Raw genomic sequence first — 18,680 nt, forward strand, 5'->3', positions numbered from 1 at the left:
GAGCGCGGCCTACATAGATAAAATTAGACCTTTCTGCCAGGAGGCCCTTAAAGGTAAAATTAGGCTGCTGGCCCCAATGGCACTGAGGATCCACTTCAGCAGAAATTGTTTTCCAGACACAATCCTTGTCACCCAGTCGTACTTCAGGTCAATAGGTTCAGCCTCAAAACAGTTCCCTTGTCTTCTTACTCTGAAAGCATTCCCTGTTAGCCTAATGTAGGATGTGTGCCAGAAGTGTGGTGACCAATTCAGACGTGTTCAGTGAAAGAATGTTATCTGACTGGCCAGATTCAGTGTCCATCAGCTTACATAAGGGGCTTTCGCACCGGGTAATTCTAGGAACTAGCCACTTTTATTTTGATGGCGCTGAGAATGCCAGCCAGAGCCACACAGTGCTCGCATTCTCCATGTTCATTAGTTTAACGATCTGTCTTAACAGTCCTGTCTAATACGTTATTAGATATAACCGTTATACATAGAAAGTAGACAGTATATGAAAAGGTGTCAGCGTATGCCGTGTGGTTGATGTCCAGTGTTGCTATCTGAGCAGAAATGCATATTCATGTTTCACTTGGTCCCTTCAAAGTAGCGTTGGATATTCTCCTCAGCGTAAAGGTTAAGAGGTCCATCTATCACTTTTTTCCATGGTCGCAGAGTTAGTTTGTGGAGTAAATATATAGGCTTTAATCTGTATGTTTACACGGCTTTAAAAATGGTGGGTGCTGGTGTTTCGCGTGTGTTCGGCCAATCAGCGTACACTAACGTCACTGGTAGTTCCTATAGTGCTAGTTTAGACCCTACTCTGAAGTAGGAGCTAAATTAGTTCCTCCAAAAGGAGTTCCTAGAACTAAAATTGTTCTTAGTTCCTGCGGTGCAAACATGCCATAAAACGGGTACTTCCGCCAATAGTTCTAGGAACTATGAAAAGGTTCCTCCGGTGCGAAAGCCCCTATAATGACTAATGTTCAGAAAGTCTTGAGCTTTTTTTGTCCTTTTGAAGTGAAACATTATGAGCTGTAGTCAGTAGTACTGTTCTAAAACCTAGTAAGCTTCATAAATGTGAAGTCTTATGCCATTGTTCTGCAAATTTTCATGGTTTCGTGGTTTCATTTTAAACAGGAATCCATGCAATCAGAAATTTCGTTTCCCACACTGATTCCGCATCAGGCTCAAATTGGTCATGTGAATTTGCAGCTTTGACTAATTGAAACATGTTTGTGTGAGCTGTGCTTCATACATCGCTGCACGATTGACAATGGAGCATTTTTGCCTGCGAAATCTCAGAAGTTTTTCTAATGTGACTAGACCTTAACACAGGCAGCAGTTCTGAGTGCCACACAAATGTAGTATTAGATTAGCACATGTTGCTAAGCTAATGACATTGTTCATGATACACTAATAAGCATACAAATATTGACTGCCTATTTGTAATTAGGTGCAACTATTCTTTTATTGAATAAAATATATCAATAATTGACATTTCATTACAGTTTGTCCACCATCTTGAATGTATTTGTGTTTTGTTTTTCACCCCATTTTCTTTGCACTGCTCTCTGGGTAGATATTATTGTCTGATAAATGATATATACAAAATTGATTTTTAATTATGTTTTATTTCTACTTTTTGATACAATAACATTAGACTACAACAGCTCAAACATATTAAATGTATTCATTTTTTAACAGCATTGGGTTACACTTTATTTTAAGGTGTCCGTGTTACAGTGTAATTATACATTTAAGTACCGAGTAATAATAATGAACCTCATGTACTTACTATATGGTTAAGGTTAGGATGAGGGTTTGGTTTAGGGTTAATTACAATTATGGATAATTTATAGCTATTACTATAGTAACTAACTACATGTAACACCTGTAACAAAGACACTAAAATAAAATATTACCCAGCATTAGTGTTATTGTTTATGGTATTTACATTCTGCAAACGTGTTTAACGATCTAAACGTTTTATTTTCGCCTTTTATCTAAGTAGAAATAGCTTAAGCATGAAAATAAAGTGGTTGAGCCTGATCTAATCCCACACTTCCTTCTGTGCAGGAAATGTGTTAAGTCACCTGGGCCACTCCTTCTTCACTCAGAGCTTCCTGGGCAGCAAGGAGCACGGCGGCTTCCTTTACATCAGCCCCAGCTTCCAGACCCTGCAGGACCTGCCGTTGCCTAACCCGCCCTACCTCTTTGGCATCCTGGTGCAGAAGTGGGAGACCCCCTGGGCCAAGGTCTTTCCCATCCGACTCATGCTCCGACTAGGGGCGGAATACCGATGTGAGTTTGTGGTTTGATGTTGAATTTGAGGCTTGTTTAATGGTTTAGCCTTATCGGACGTTGAAAGATCCGGATTGTTCCTGTAGTTTTTATTGTATATTTGACCTCTTGACGTGGAGACGTGTACACTTACAGAATCGTGAGAATGCAATGCCCCTTTCTGATGCCTGTATAAGAGCTGTTTAGGAAACCACAATGCAGAAAATGTCTTTTTCTGTGCTCTCTTCTCACGCAGAGTTTTCTCTGCACTAATTCGTAAGCACTGCCTCCTGTGGAGATGGAATATATTATCAGTGTGTTTCTCAACTCATGATTCCTCATCCATGACATGCAAGCATTCTCACATTTAGAAGCACCATGTACGGTTCTAGTCTCATGTTTAACCGGGGTGTGTGAGGACTTGGTAAGCACACAGGCCCCCGATTTTACATTAAAGTAATTGCCGTATTACATAAAAGGGGCCTCTGAGTCATTTGGAGTGTGAAGGAGCTTATTGTGAGCTGCTGATTTAAATAGCGTGACTTGTTGTGGTAGCCTGGCGTGTTCTTATCGTGCACTTGTGTTGCAGTCTACCCCTGCCCACTGTTTAGTGTTCGCTTTAGAAAACCTCTTTTTGGAGAAACTGGTCATACCATCATGAACTTGCTGGCAGTAAGTATTCTTATTTAACTTCTTCTTCTGCATTTTGCACATGCCTTACTGTCAATATGAACCCATGTCAAGTCGTCTGATGGCGTTTGAATTTTCCCACATCTACAGGACTTCAGAAATTACCAGTACACATTGCCGGTGGTCAAGGGGCTGGTGGTGGACATGGAAGTGAGGAAGACGTGCCTCAAGATACCGAGCAACCGTTACAATGAGGTGAACGAAGAAAGAAACTTCTTTTTGGTTGTTGTGTGGCAACAAATTTCCAATAGAGTTCATGGAAAATGTATTTGGAATTTGTGTGGAACAGCATGAGTAACAGCGAGCGTAGCAGATTCATGACAAATGTCCCATGAAACAATTGAAGCATTGACAACAGCTTGTCTTCTGTGTCCTCCGTGTCCTGAATACCAAAAGTTGGAGACTTTTGGTATTTAGCTTGTGTTTGAAAAGCGTTTTACGGAGCAGAACTTGTAGTGGCAGACCTTTGACATAGCAGGGATTATTTAAAGCCTTGGCTGCCTTGTGTCTTACTCTCTGCTTTCTTTAAAAGCTGTCATTCACTCATCTAGGACTTATAAACCCTTAAAAACGTAATTAAGTTTTCGGATTATGCATAACTTTGGAAAGTCATGACAAGTTATCTTTCGGCTTTCTCTTTTCTCAGCTCATGAAGGCAATGAATAAGTCCAACGAGCATGTGCTGGCGATGGGCGCATGCTTCAACGAGCGGGCGGATTCCCATCTTGTCTGTGTTCAGAACGATGATGGTAACTACCAGACGCAGGCCATCAGTATTCATCACCAGCCTCGCAAAGGTGCGGCACGATTACCTGCTTTTGCAAAAAGCCACACCCAAAGATTTTAAATAAATGCAGCCTTTGTGAGCATAAGAGACTTCTTTGATTAATTAATCATGATATGTTGATTAATGAAAGTACTTTGAAAAATAAATCTTATCACCGCTGAGTTCTGTTTCTTTTAAAAGTGAATGAGTAATATTGCATGAGGAAAGTATGTTTTTGATGTATTATTTCCTTTTATCCCTCTTTTAGTGACTGGTGCCTCCTTCTTTGTGTTCAGCGGGGCTTTAAAGGCTTCATCGGGCTACTCGGCTAAGACCAGCATTGTGGAAGGTACAACATTTGCAGCCTCTTTCTCTAAATGTAGGACATCTGATCCCCCTGGACAATGTCTAAACTAGACATAATCTCCCTTTTAACGTTTTTGACTCAGTCCCAGTCAGGCTGCATTGTCCTTTTTGTACCACTTGATTCTAATTTAAAGTGCTTTCTACTTAGCAGTAAAATACTCCGATCACTTGTTTGGAGAGGTTTTTGGACTTTTGATAAAAAGGCTACCATGCTGGAACAAATCCCATAACTTTTGATTGCTTTGAGATATCACAAAATTTGGTCAAACTTGATTTTACGACCTGTCATGTATACTATCTAATAGTCATCATGTCAAGCATGAATGACAGGATTTGAAAGGATTTCTATCAAATGAGACCATGTACTTGATGATACCTTGTTTTTTTGTAGAGTTATAAGCCATTACTTTTAACTGTGCCACTTGAAATTATGTGAAATCATTAAAAATGCCTTCAGGGTGTAAGGGGTTAACAGTGACGGTCAACAGAGTCAGGCTGAGTTGTACTTTTTGTACCACCTGATTCTAATTTAAAGTGCAAATTTGTGTGCTCACTTTAGTAACGCTGAATGCTTGTGCCCCAGATGGCGTGATGGTGCAGATAACAGCTGAAACGATGGAGGCCTTACGGCAAGCCCTGAGAGAGATGAAAGATTTCAGTATTGCCTGTGGGAAAGCTGATCAAGACGAGAACCAGGAGCACGTCCATATCCAGTGGGTTGATGATGACCACAACGTCAACAAGGGGTGAGCAGACAACTAAAACTGGCTCGTTCACTTGACAAGTTCACTGACATCATTCCATATCTGCAAAGGGCGAACTAAATCCATATTAATGTCTATGTAATTAGAATGCGATGTCATTAAAGTCCCTGTTTGTGTAATGGTCATGTGTCCCAATACCTGTCGTCGGTTTGTGGTTTGTCCCTCCTCAGACTACTGTTGGTAAATTCTCACCACTGCTAACCGGGAGCAACTGACCCAGTTGCTTTGCCATAACAATTTGGCCTTTGTTCATTATTCCTGCCCATTTCTCCTGCATCCAACACGATTCCGAGAACTGATTGTTTTCTTACCATCTAATCTACCCAGACCTTGATATGTGGCTTTTTCAGTAGATGATTAACAATAATCGCTTTCCCTGTGACTGGTCATAATGTTTTGGCTCATCAGTGTACGCGTGTGTGTGTGTGTGTGTGTGTGTGTGTGTGTGTGTGTGTGTGTGTGTGTGTGTGTGTGTGTGTGTGTGTAGCATTAGCTGCTTTTGTGGATATCCCATCAAAAAACCTGTTTACAAAGGAAAATATTTAATCCCCAAAATCATTCTCATCCCACCTATGTACTTTTCTTGTTATAAGAGTGATCAGTCCCATTGATGGGAAATCCATGGAGTCAGTCACCAGCATTAAGATCTTCCATGGCTCAGAGTATAAAGCCAATGGGAAAGTCATCCGTTGGACAGAGGTATTTATTCATCATTTGTCATTATTTATCTTCATTTAATGTTATGAATTCTATTGTAATGACATTTCAAATCTGTAAGCCTTTCTTTGTTGAAACACAAAATAAGATATATTTGAAAAATCTTTTTTGACCATACAATGAAAGTCAGTGGGCTCCAATGTTGTTTTGGACTCAGTAACTCATAGTATGCACAAATTTGTCAAATGATATAACTGTACATTATTTGTGCTGTTTGCTTAGGTGTTCTTCCTACGGAGCGAGGACCAGACCAATGGCCTGAGCGATCCTGCAGACCACAGCAGACTCACCGAGAACGTGGCAAGGGCTTTCTGCATGGCCCTGTGCCCTCACCTCAAACTTCTCAAAGAGGATGGGATGGCCAAACTGGGCCTGAGGGTTACATTGGACTCTGATCAGGTTACAATGATAGCTCCATTTAATTGTTGCTTTCTGGCTATCTAACTAAACTCATTAACAGGCTACATCTATATTAATTTGGATACATTTTTATCTTTTTCTCTCTGTTTTGGCCTTCTGTCCACACTTAGACCGTTTTTTGTCCTGCAAAATTTTAAGACACTCTCCAAAGTGGATACATAAAAAACAAAAAAACAAACAGTTTTCGTGTTATAGTGTGTGGACTGCAAAAGCTGAGGTATTTGAAAATGATGACGCATGTTTAGTCATGTGACGCATATTGTACATATATGTGCTATTGCACAGTGTTGCTAAAGATAAATGTTACTTTGTACAATCTTCATATTACATTCCTGCGAAGATGACAGAAAATTTAGTCTTGCAAAAAAACATGAGAGCAGTTGCGTTTTAGACCACACATGAAATGACAATTGAGTGTGACCTGGACAGAAGTGGTGGAATATTTTGCTAATAAAATGATTGGACCAGAAGAATAGTGTGAGAACTTTATTATGTCTGGTCTCTCGATATTATCAGTAAAACGTTTTATTAGGATTTCAAGTGATAGTTCACCCAAAAATGAAAATTATATTAATTACTCACCCTCATGTCGTTCCAAATGTGAATAAAAACCTAAATTCTATATGTTCATCATATAAAGTGATCGTGTCTCTTCAGAAAATTTGGACTAAACCAATTCATATGGATTAGTTTTACAATCTCTTTATGAACTTTTAGAAGCGTCAAAATGGTAGTTGTGTAGCTGTCAATGGAGGGACAGAAATTTCTCAGATTTCATCAACAGACTAATGTAAATGTAGCCTCAGTCAAGTTAAGATGACTCCTCCAGGCTTACTCTGAAATGTCTTACAGGTGGGCTACCTAGCAGGCAGTAACGGTCAGCCGCTGCTCCCCCAGTACCTGAGCGATCTAGACAGCGCCCTCATCCCAGTGATCCACAGTGGGGCCTGCCAGCTAAGTGAGGGGCCTGTGGTGATGGAGCTCATCTTCTACATCCTGGAGATCATCTCTTAAAAGGAGGGAATCCGTCCAGTCTCAGACCCATGCCTCCCACCAGCTCGAGTCCCTCATCACTCGCTCGCTCTCTCTTTCTCTCTCTCTCTCATTTGCACTTCAAAGAGCCTGAAAGCTGTGTAGGAACAAGTCCTCCATACCACCTATGCACCATCTCCACTGGGACGCCCTCTGCCCAGCCCCGCTGAACGTGGTGCTCTCTTTCCTTTCTCCTCACCTCTCAACTCCACTGTGGAAACCATTGGCCCTGTTGAGTCAAAAGGGGTGGCGACCCTGAATTCGATCTCTTCAGAACCGTTGTAGCAACACTAAGCTCCTGAAACACAAGAGGGCGCTCTACACACTCAGCCCTAATGGAGACTGTTCAGATGTTGATGTTGTCCAAGAGAGGAACTGTAGAGGGAAGGTTTGTTCTATGAAATTGTTTCTGGTGCACAGTGCCTGGGCCTCAATAAGAAACGAAGAATGAGCTTCGGTTTCGCCTCTAAGCTTTATGAATCACCAGATGCTTTATTTCATGAATATGGACCTTGTTTTTTTTTTTTTTTTTTTTTTTTGGTAAGATAAAACTGCTCCAAAGCTAAAACAATGTAGCTTCCTCAGAGATGGACTGCTTGGCATGGTAGCGGAAAGATTGTGGAACAGTATTAGGAATGTTGACGATTAAGTTGCTGTTACAGGTATCAAGAAAGGACCTCTGTCACTGACTTTATTATTATTATGAGACAATACGATCGAACAATAATTTCAAGCGGCCTTCAGGAATTCAACTACAACTTCAAGTTCCACATAATGGTAGGTTTTGACATGACTGAAGGTCTCAGACCAATAAAGCTTTTATTTTGCATTGGTTTGGACCGTGATCGAGGATGAAATGTTACCATTTTTCTGGGCCGCTGCATTTAGCATCCTGTCCCATCTCTTCTCTCACCCTTTTTAGTGGCCCATGTTCATTTAGTGTTCCGCCAATGTTTTTAACATGTTATTATATAAAGGATTGTGTAAGGAATAGCAATGCAGTGCACGGGATATAAAGCCATCATTAGGAAATAGAAGGAGAGTACTGATATTTAAGTATTATTCAGAGATGAATGCTATATTCATTAATGAGGAAAGTTTGGAGTTTGGTATGTGGTTTGGAAGCCCTTAATTCAGCTGTTAGTTGGGTTGGGGCCATTAACTCTGTTAGTTTTTCACTGTGTTAAGGTCTGGTCACATTAGAGGGATTTTGCGAGCAAATAAGGTCTATTTTTAATATTGTTGTATTATATGAAGCACAGCTCACGTAAAACTTTCAAACCAAGCAACTTGCTGTTGGTCAACATGGTAAATCCGTCTGACTATCTTGAATCTGTGAGTAATGTGCGGGGAAATCTTTCGCCCTCACGCAAAATTCTGTTTGCGTGGAATCCTATAGAAATGGCTGGATTTTGCTTGCGAAACTGTAAATGTGACCGCACTTTTTAATCATGTTTCATGTCCTTCTATAGACCATTATCAATGTGCTTTAAGCAGGGCTCCAGACTGATTCTAGGATAATCGCAAATGTGACAAAATACAAATTTGCTACTCTTGTGAGTGTTTTTGTGGATCTCAGTTTCGTACGGAGCCCCTAAACGTAATTATCTTTAAATGTTTATGCATTCTCTTGCAAAACTTTTTTGTTCCCCCCAAGAATGCTCTCGAAACTTTTGTATACTATAAACTATATTTCAATGCTTTTGTGATGCGAGTGAATGCAAAGATTTTCGGGTGAACACAATACTTTTTGCGAGGGAATGCAAGCACTTTGCGCACGAATGCAAAGTTTCTTGGGGAGCGCAGTACTTTTGCAAGAGAACGCACAAAAAAATATTTTTTTTTCCTGCCATCTCAAGTTTTTTCACATCACCATGTCCCTTTAGGGCTTTGTTTCGTTATATATAATTTTGTGAGATGCCGTTAGTTAATTACAACTTAGAGGGCACGTCAGTGTTGTTTGCTAAGCACGATCCGTGATTCACGCACAAATGATTCTTGAGAACGAGTTTATCAAACGGAGCATGTTTAATCAGATTCTGTCAAGTGAATCATTCAGAGCTGTTGCAGAGTTAGCAAAGGTTTTACTTAACTGCAAGTCAGTTCTCAATTATGAACTTGAAGCGCTTCAAAACAACCATTTTTATCGAGCGGTTTGTTTATCGGTTCAGTAATTTCATTTTAGCTTCCCAGTCACGTTTGTTAGTCTGGAGTCCTGCTTTCGATAAACGGGAGATTCCCTAATTCAGCTTGTTGTATTTTTTTTTTTTTTGATTGATGTAAATGTGGTATTAGATAGAATAATCCTTTAGTTTATAAGCAGGAGTTATTATTTTAATGAACTTTTTGTATTGATTTTTCACTCACATGGAGAAAATTGATTACTACAGCGGTTAGCTAGCTAATTATGGAATTTTTCCAAAATGGAAAACTACCAATATAAGGAGCGCTTGGAATTTGGGAAATCACTGTGGATGACATTTTAAAAGAAAAGGGCTTTTGCCTTAAAATTTCATGATACGTCCATTAAGACATTCCAAAGGTCAACTAGATTGTCAATCATATCTAAACTGATGTAGACATTGTGACCTCAGAGTGTTTTAACAAGCCCGCTTTAGCTAACTAGACTTCAGCTGAAGTAGTGTTTTGACATGACAATCAAACTGTAGTTCATCTTCAAAGTAAAGGTGGGATAGTTTTGCATAACGACTCTCAGATATGGATGATTTCATCAGATGGCCCACGCATGAATGAGGACAGCAGCTGATATGAAGATCCACAGCACAGCCCAGCCCTTTATTAGCAGGTCAACAGTTGAGACGGAAAGCATGTGTTTCTGGCTTTTGGTGAAGAGTGCCGACAGCTTTGGAAGCAGACTGTTCATGAAAAATAAATGGCATCACATGAAGTCTGTATTGTTTTTCCATAAACACTGTTCAAAACAACCTTTTGTTACTCCCTGTATCCACCTTTGCCATTGTTTTTCCTAGATGTGCAGTATTGTATATTTTGACAATTATATATTTTGTTAACCATAGCCTTTTTCCGTTTTTTTTTTTTTTTGGCCGGCCCAAAGAGTAACAGCATGCATGCTGAAACAAACGAGAACTTGTAATTCTCTGAAGATCTTTGCATTTTGACAGCATTTCAAAGGACGATCTGCTCAGTTTTACATACTATTGGTTTGATCTGTGATTAATCGCTGTTAAAACCTGACATGGGAAATAAATTCACAATGTATGAAAAGCCAAAAAAGAAAAGGAAAAATATACCACCTTTCTTTATTGTACACTACAAATGTCAATAAAAGCATACTTTATCAAACCTGTCGAATATACAAAAACATCATCGTTGTACATGAAACTGAAAACTAATTTTTTATATTAATAGTTTCCATTAAAAGTAAAATAAAATTATCCATTTCAATCAAGAACTATCAGGAGCTACAGATCTTTGTTTCTCTTGTTTAATAACAAAACATTAACAGATTCACAAACTTGGTGTGAAATGAAAATACATTGCATGGCAGATTCTGCAGGGAAAGATGCATTGAGAACAGCATGACTAAAGTGAAACATTATGGCATGTGTAACATGACCAGACAATTGAGTCCGTTTTTTTAAAGATAAACCTAGCGATGGATGAAATAACTTAATGAAGAATAGACACTGACAGTGCAATTTAAACCAGCTCGGTCTGAGACTGGAAAATGTGCTAAACCACACAATTCACATGAGATGGGAACATCTGTAATTGAAATGAACGGACAGAGGAAGAACTAGCCTGATGGCTCTAGATCGCACATTGTCCACACTTAATAGCCAAATGTCAGTCAGTTCAACACACCACAATATAAATGGGCCAAAACTGAGGTATTTTTGAACTTGTAACTAAATGTTACAAAGCTAAGCCGTTTCTGAGATCATCGCTTTGGCAAGTGAAATCAAAAGATATCGTGTCTGTCTGAATATAACAATTTATAGGGATAGTTCACCCAAAAATGTTAATTCTGTCATTTACTCACCCTGAAGTTCTAAACCTGTAGAATTTTTCTTCTGATGAACATGAGAGAATATATTTTGAAGAGTATGAGTAACCAAACATTTGATGGGCCCCAATAAAAAAAAAATACTATGGGGTCATCAACTGTTTGCTTATAGACATTCTTTAAAATATATTTTGTGTTCAGCAGAAAAAAAGACAATAACTTGAGGGTGAGTAAATGACATCATTTTTAGTTTTGGGTGAACTGTCCCTTTAAGTGCGCACTAGACCACAATGTAAACATTGACTAAACGTGGATAAAGTGCCTACTATGAGTGACTAGTAAAGAGCAAGACCGTAAAGGGCAAGAAGAGGAGTAACTAAACAATTTTTCTCATAAATTATGTAAGGGTCATTTTATATATATATATAAAACAATGCAACTAACTTTTGCTAACTTAACTTATTGCTAAATAAACTGGCTCTTCTGATCAGAGAGTGTGTACTCAAATCTTACAGCACCAGTTCTAGTCTGAGTGATTATCAGCAAAGTGCTGAAAAAAAGCTTAAGCATAAATTTACTGAAAAAACAAAACAAAATATATATACATTTTCAACAATTTCCAAACATGGTACCACTCACTCATTTACCCACTGAAGCAGACATTAAAAAATAGACTATTCAGAACATTTGATGAATAATTTACATCTGGTTCATCTAGTAATAGCTGGTTTATGGCTTTAATGGTATTCATAAGGAATATGATATTTAACAGCAGTACTTTAGCACGGCCTATCTGTATAAACAATGCTGTGTATTCACATAGGGTGTAAACAAGTTTTGAAATGTCTGACAGAATGTTTGGGATTCAAACTCAAACCTTTTTGCATAGCTGGTCGCATAGAACTCATTTGCATAGCAGTCATACATTAGCATTGGAGATACGACAGGAACAGGTTCTGGTTTAAGGGAGAACAGATTAAGTCATTCATCTTACTGCAGCAGCAGTGATTACTTTGGCATTAGTGCATAAGTGCATCCCAGAGCAGTAAAAAAAAAAAAAAGAAAAAAAAAAAAAAGAGTCAGCTCTCATTGGCTTCAGCTTCAATGGCTTAATGTACCAGTTGGGGTGAGCAATCTATCTCAAAAAGCCCATTTAAAAGGCATATCAATCTCACGCAAGTCTGTGCAAATTTTCCCGCTCCTTTTAATAATATCTCCTGTGTTTTTAATCACCACCCCAACTGTTACATCCTGGTCCAACCTCTTTACCCTGATAAAAAAAACAAGCTAACGGTCTCTGTCAGTTACCATGTCTGTCTGTGAACGGCTTGAGAAGAGTTCCTCGCGATCTCAATCGCTTGGTTTGTACCCAAGGCTAGCAGCACTGTTGAGCTTTCACCATCCATACCTTCATCTGCTCTGATAAACCCGCCGAGACCTGAAAGAAAAATCCACTGTGAGGTGAGGTGGAGCACGAATGTGAGAATGTATCTGTCATTAGAAGCAGAGCAAACTTTCTTACTTAGTGAAGAGGAACTCACAGTGTCAGTTACAGCAGTACCTAACAGACAACAGATGACAGTCAAAACCAAATAACTCAGAATCATGAAGTATTGTCAGACTATTAGTTGTCATAAAGATTTAATTATTTTATGTAACTTACAGTAGCTGTTTCCATCCAAAGTTGCAAATTTAACATGCTTAAAATTGCTATATCGCATAAAACATTTGCAAATAAAGCAGTTTTCATCCCATGAGTTCAAGAAAACTGAGAAATTGTGGCAGTTAGGAAAGCCACTGTGGCTCTTTTTTCAATGCATCACAAACGACTTGAGCCTTAAAGCGTGCAGACGAAACGCAACAGAAGCTGTCGTGTTATCTTGCGCTCGGAGGCGGATGCCTGGTGTTTGGGAATGTTCTCGTGTGAGACACTTCTGGGAGCTAATTATGCCCAACCATTTTGATGGCATTTCAGAATGACTAAACCAACATCTGAGATGCTGTGCAAAGAAATTGGTCCACTGGTTAGGCCAGCCATCCAATCACATCCTCTGTTTTTTAGGCAAAATCATGCAAGCTTTTTGTTGTGTGGTTTATTTGGTAAATGCATTTCCACCTTAGTTTACGCACTTCTCGTCGGATACATTTTTTTTTATCTGCCTCAGTTGAGCGTATGTTTTATGCACATTTTTTTAAATTATGTATCCTAGCGTTTTTTTTATTTTTTTATTCGATATCCCAAAATTCACATAAAAATAGAAGGATGGAAACATACTGTAGTTTGTGTAAGATTAATACATACAGAACAAGCATTTATTCACACTGAACCTGAAATAATACAATAAAATATTATTGTAGAATGGTAGAATGACAATAATAATATTTGTATTAATTAATTTATTACTTATTAATTTTCATGAATTATTATTATTAAATTAATTATTAAATTACTATTATTATATTATTGTAGTTGTTGGTGATAATAATAATATTCTTAATAATTACTATTAGTAGTAGTATTAAGTAATAATGTTAATATGCAGTAGCAATATATTTATGTCCTATTTTCTTTTCCTCATCTTTATAAGGTGGTCCAATTAAACACACAGGCCTTTCTTTCACCAGAAAAAAAAGTTATTATGTGTAATCTGACAAGTGTTTTTAATTTTTCCACTAATATTTTCATATATCTCTTCCTTTGTGTCATTAACTTTGTATGATGCACCTTGAATGATCTCATATCTTAAAGCGGACCTTTTATGCCCCTTTTCACAAGATGTAATACAAGTCTCAGGTGTCCCCAGAATGTGTCTGAAGTTTCAGCATAAAATACCCCGCAGATCATTTATTATAGCTTGTCAAATTTGCCCGTATTTGGGTGTGAGCAAAAACACAGTGTTTTTGTGTGTCCCTTTAAATGCAAATGAGCTGCTGCTCCCCGCCCCCTTTCCAGACGAGGGCAAAGCGCCATTACAGCTCATGCTTTAGATACTCCGGCAATAACAAAACTTGAGAATCTCACGCAGCTAAAATGCCAGAAATTGTCAGTAGCTTAGTGGTGTTCAGCCTTAGATATTCAAATATATATACATAGTCGAACCAGAGTCGGACACTGATGGAGAGACTCTAGAAGAAGTTACAACTTTTAGAATGCAACTGGGCGTTTCTGAATGGTTAGTAGATACATGTATGTAGTTGTTGTGGAGTTAAGTTGATTCAACTCATCGACTAGCATTAGCCGTCGTGCTAATCTAAAAAATCTTTCAGAAACAACTTTTGTTGTTGTTGGAGTGGATGGATTTCTACCATTATAGGCTGATTGTTTACAGATACTGTGGAAACACATCTGTGTTCAAACTCCTATAAAAGTGAATAGGTCCCCTTTAATGTTAACATTTTTGGCAAGTGTGATGCTAATCACTTTTAATAGCAAGAGAACAGGAAGAAATGAGTCACTGAGCAGGCAGTAGCACTAACCTGTGGCTCCTCTAACACCACCCATCGCTCTGTGACCGTCTGAAGGTCCTGCCCACCCAGTGGCTCTCTGAGACGCACCTTCACCTCCAGACGACCGCCTGTGGCCTTTCGCCCATCCATAAGCTGCACACACAAATGAGGCCAATGCACAAATGTAAACACGGTGATGGGTGTTCACGGTGTGTGAATGTCCCATTTTAGTTCAAGTTCATCTGTTAAACACACGTTTGCCATCACATCTGGTGTGTGCACTCTCGTCTCCAGCTCCTACGCACATGCTATTCAAAAACAGCCCCGCTCACCTCCACTATTTCTCTCACTTCACTTTCAGCTTCCAGTTTCTCCAGTTTGAGGTGGGCTGTTCCTACCGGCTTGTCGCTCCTCAGGAAGCCACTGTCACAAGACAAAGAGGTCAGTGTGAAGCTCAGCTCCACCTACTCACACTTACCCAGCATGCACCACAGCAGTCACAGAGTTCAATGAGGCCAGCACAGGTCAGATTTTTCTCTAGACCTGTGGGTCCCTCCAATACAAATGTAACTTAAAGAAACTAAGTACTATAATTTTAGTAAATATCCTAAATTTAGGATTATTTGGAGATAATTGTTGTCTGAGGAACACTCACCCTTTGTGCAGCACTTCCAGCTTCAGGCCTTTAGACTGTACAACTCTCCTGAAGCCACGATGGTTACGGTTGATGTTCAGTTTGAAGCTCTGGTTATACTCTGCAAAGACAACAAATAATTCAACTTCAGCAGCAAATATTAATTATATGGCTTTCTATAATACTTCATTTTGGTGAAATATTTTCGTATAATGATCACTAAACAACTGTATAACTGTATACTCCCAGCCAACTGATTTCCTGCATAGTTGCGTTAGTTTCATGTCTCTCCTATCACTCTGTGGTCTCCTCAAATAATAAAATCCCAATTTTTATCTATTTATGTCTATTTATTTATTTGTTTAAGTATCTGTGTATGAAGCAGGATAATATAGTCAGATTGTCATAATTGCATAATCCTTCAAGTCAATTTTCTCCATTAATATATATATATATATATATATATATATATATATATATATATATATATATATATATATATATATATATATATATTTATATTTATTGATTAACATCAATGTAATCACAATTTATGGTCAGTTAGTTTTAAAAAAATACTTTTATTACATTTATTCAGCAAGGATGCATTAAATTGATCAAAAGTGACAGTAAAGACAATGTTACAAAATATTTATATTTCAAGTGCTGTTCTTTGGAAATTTCTAATATTGAAATATGATTATTATTTTTTTTTCATGGTTTTGACAAAAATAAGCAGCACAACTTAACATTGATAATAATAATAATAATAATAATAATAAGACATGCTTCTTGAGCAGCAAATCAGCATATTAGAATGATTGATTTTTATTATTATATTTTTACAGAGATTAAAATGGAAAGTTTTTTTTTTATTGTAATAATATTTAACAATATTACTGTTTTTACTGGTTAAAATAATGCAGCCTTGGTGAGCTTAAGAGAATTATATAAAAAAAACGGTACTGTATAATACCAATTATTTAATGATCCAAAAATGAATAGCCAAACATTTTTACCTGGGTTGTTGGTATTTTTGATGACTGATGTTTTATATTTCTGAGGTTGATCCTAAAGTGAACAGAGACAGTCATAATTAAACTCAAATGGATGACAAGGTAAAATGAAGCCTAGAGAACTAATACTCACTGTACTGGGGTACGGGAAATCAAACTTAACATAGGCATCCAAGTCATTTGTTGCAACACCTTTCAAAAGAAGCAGAGGGGAAGACTTTAAAAGCAAGATACTTCCTTACTAGTATGAAGTTATTAAACCTCATTTGTTCGAAATTTTATTTACGTTCCTGTTACTCAACCCGAAAGTTCCCAGGCGACACTCATACTAAAAAATGTATGCCTTAAATGCACTTTAAGTCACTTTGAATAAAATATATGCATAAATATACATTTGTTTAGTTTAATTTTTCAAGACCAGGGGCCTCATTTATAACCGTTGCGCACGCACAAAACAGGCCCTGAAAGAGGCGTACGTCACTTCCGACGCATAAGTTGTGATTTATAAAAACAAACTTGACGGGAAAATTTGCACACCTGCACGCAAACTCTGACCCATGCGTACGGACATTTTGAGACGGAGCAGTTAGGCAACACCGATGGTGAGCTGAATGACTGACGGCAGATGAAGGAAAACCACTTTAAATCTTCATTATGAGTCCTAATCATAAATACAGTGCATGTTCACAATAACAGTTTAAATAAATAAAATAATGATTTAAACTATGCTTTAGGCTACATCTGATATCCACATTTAGATTAAATATGCCATTCTTATTAATGGAGTTAAGCACTTAAATAACATGAAATAATTACCAAGAAGTTTTTTATATTATAATAAATATAAATATGTGTAGTGGATGCGATGCTTTTGAACACTTTTCCTGTGGCATGCTGTGTTTTAATTGCTTAAAAGCGAGGATTGCTTAGCGCATGATATGGTCTGAGGAAATAATGATCAATAATGCACAATAAGGCCTATCTGTTTCCATTCAAAATATAAAGAAATTAAAAATACTATTTGGCCAGTGGAAAAGACTATTTTGATTTATTATTAAAAAACAAGGCAAGGATAGGCTACTCGTTTATTTTTAGCACTGTAATGTGATGGCACATCTGTATCTCATATTTTCCAAATGTCTTGTACCGTTAAACGTTATCACGTGGATGAATATGCATATGCAAATGATATGCAGATGAGTATATGCATAGTAAAACTAGCTCCGTAATATGTTTATTTCGGGGAGGAGACGCATGTGCGCACAATCTTCCGCTGACTGGGATTTATAAAGGGAATTCAGCGCAGGTTCTGGCATACGCACGGTTTTATACACTTCTAGTAAGGATTCTACTCACAGTTTTATAAACGAGACCCCAGATGTTTAAAGCTTACCAGAGGGAGCAGGAAGGTTCATCCCTCTAACAATGACCACAACCATGTCTGTGCTACTGAGCTCCGGAAAGATCCTAGAAGAAAAGAAGTCAAGAAAAAGAAAAAGAAAACAAATGATATTTGATGAAACTTCATACATTAAACAGTAGTGAACAGAGGTGCTTCCTGTAGAAGATCCTCAGATCAAGAAACTGTATTGGGCTTTTATTTTTTTATTAATGTGAGATCTGCAGAAAGAGTGTCAGACCTGACAGTGCGATATGTTCTCTCCTCAAAGTGATGTTTAGGAGGCTGAAGCCCCCTGTTCTGCGCCAGTTTAAGAATCTCCAGGCTCTTTTTACACTGTTCACCCATCTTCTCAAATCTAAAAGAGGGAAAATGGGAATAAATGAAATGCCTGTTGAAATCGCTTGAATTTGATTTACTGAAATTGGGGCATTGATGCGATACATACTTGGTTGTTTCTGCAACATTCCCCATGTGTGTGAACTGCTTGGAGTATGTCACACATTTCTGAAGAAGAAAGGAAACATGTCCTACTCACATATCCACATCCTCTTAAAGGTCCTGTCCCAAAATCTAGTGAGCATCCTGCTCAGACAACATTTTAAGGGAATCACAGGTGTGCTCCCAATTGAAATGCTATCCCAGAATGCTCTGTTACAAGCTCAGTGGAAAAATTCATAAGACGAAGCAAGATATTGATTATAAACACTTATTTATACTAAATTTTATTACTATTTCACCAAATATGTATTTTTATTCTAATTAGAGTATAGTTTTTATCTTAGCAACATGCTAACATCAACAAAATAGCATTCGCTTCTTGTGAGCACGATGTGGAAAATTGACTTTTAATATACTTAAACTGAATATATATTGACTATTTTACCTAGTATGTATTTTTATGCTTATTACGAGTATAGTTGTTAACTTAGCAACATGCTAATATCAAACTCTATTAAAATCAACTGTATAGCATGCGAGCACAATGTCGCCTGTGAAATATGGACCATAAATATACTTATTTTGAATAATATATTGTACCTGATGTTTATTTTTGTTTAAAGGACAATTCCGGTGAAAAATGAACCTAGGGGTAATTAACACATGGTTACCGAGTCGATCGTTCCCTGGGATGCGTTTTCATGAAAATCTAATTTGTAAAGAGTTTTATCTTTAAAA

The 18,680-nt window shown here is 37.8% G+C and overlaps 2 protein-coding genes across 5 annotated transcripts in view; one reads left to right on the top strand and one right to left on the bottom strand.

Moving 5' to 3' along the window:
* The window catches only part of zfyve9a (zinc finger, FYVE domain containing 9a), a 26,514-nt gene extending 16,064 nt beyond the window's left edge, over nt 1-10,450 (top strand). For both annotated transcript variants that reach the window (XM_084119560.1, XM_084119561.1), the window contains exons 11-19: nt 2,059-2,283; nt 2,852-2,934; nt 3,043-3,147; nt 3,599-3,749; nt 3,987-4,067; nt 4,668-4,830; nt 5,442-5,547; nt 5,788-5,964; nt 6,838-10,450. In XM_084119560.1, coding sequence (XP_083975686.1) covers nt 2,059-2,283; nt 2,852-2,934; nt 3,043-3,147; nt 3,599-3,749; nt 3,987-4,067; nt 4,668-4,830; nt 5,442-5,547; nt 5,788-5,964; nt 6,838-6,999 — 1,253 coding nt within the window. In that variant the 3' untranslated portion in view covers nt 7,000-10,450. The remainder of the gene's footprint in view (nt 1-2,058; nt 2,284-2,851; nt 2,935-3,042; nt 3,148-3,598; nt 3,750-3,986; nt 4,068-4,667; nt 4,831-5,441; nt 5,548-5,787; nt 5,965-6,837) is intronic.
* cc2d1b (coiled-coil and C2 domain containing 1B) overlaps nt 10,280-18,680 on the bottom strand; it is a 19,667-nt gene continuing 11,266 nt past the window's right edge. For all 3 annotated transcript variants that reach the window (XM_084119564.1, XM_084119562.1, XM_084119563.1), the window contains 10 exons: nt 17,950-18,008; nt 17,743-17,859; nt 17,496-17,569; nt 16,236-16,294; nt 16,106-16,157; nt 15,108-15,207; nt 14,785-14,875; nt 14,483-14,605; nt 12,528-12,566; nt 10,280-12,443 (listed from right to left, as the gene is read on the bottom strand). In XM_084119564.1, the coding sequence (XP_083975690.1) occupies nt 12,555-12,566; nt 14,483-14,605; nt 14,785-14,875; nt 15,108-15,207; nt 16,106-16,157; nt 16,236-16,294; nt 17,496-17,569; nt 17,743-17,859; nt 17,950-18,008 (687 nt within the window). In that variant the 3' untranslated portion in view covers nt 10,280-12,443; nt 12,528-12,554. The remainder of the gene's footprint in view (nt 12,444-12,527; nt 12,567-14,482; nt 14,606-14,784; nt 14,876-15,107; nt 15,208-16,105; nt 16,158-16,235; nt 16,295-17,495; nt 17,570-17,742; nt 17,860-17,949; nt 18,009-18,680) is intronic.

Source organism: Abramis brama (genome assembly GCF_963993115.1).
Source record: "Abramis brama genome assembly, chromosome: 7".
Lineage (NCBI taxonomy): Eukaryota > Metazoa > Chordata > Actinopteri > Cypriniformes > Leuciscidae > Abramis > Abramis brama.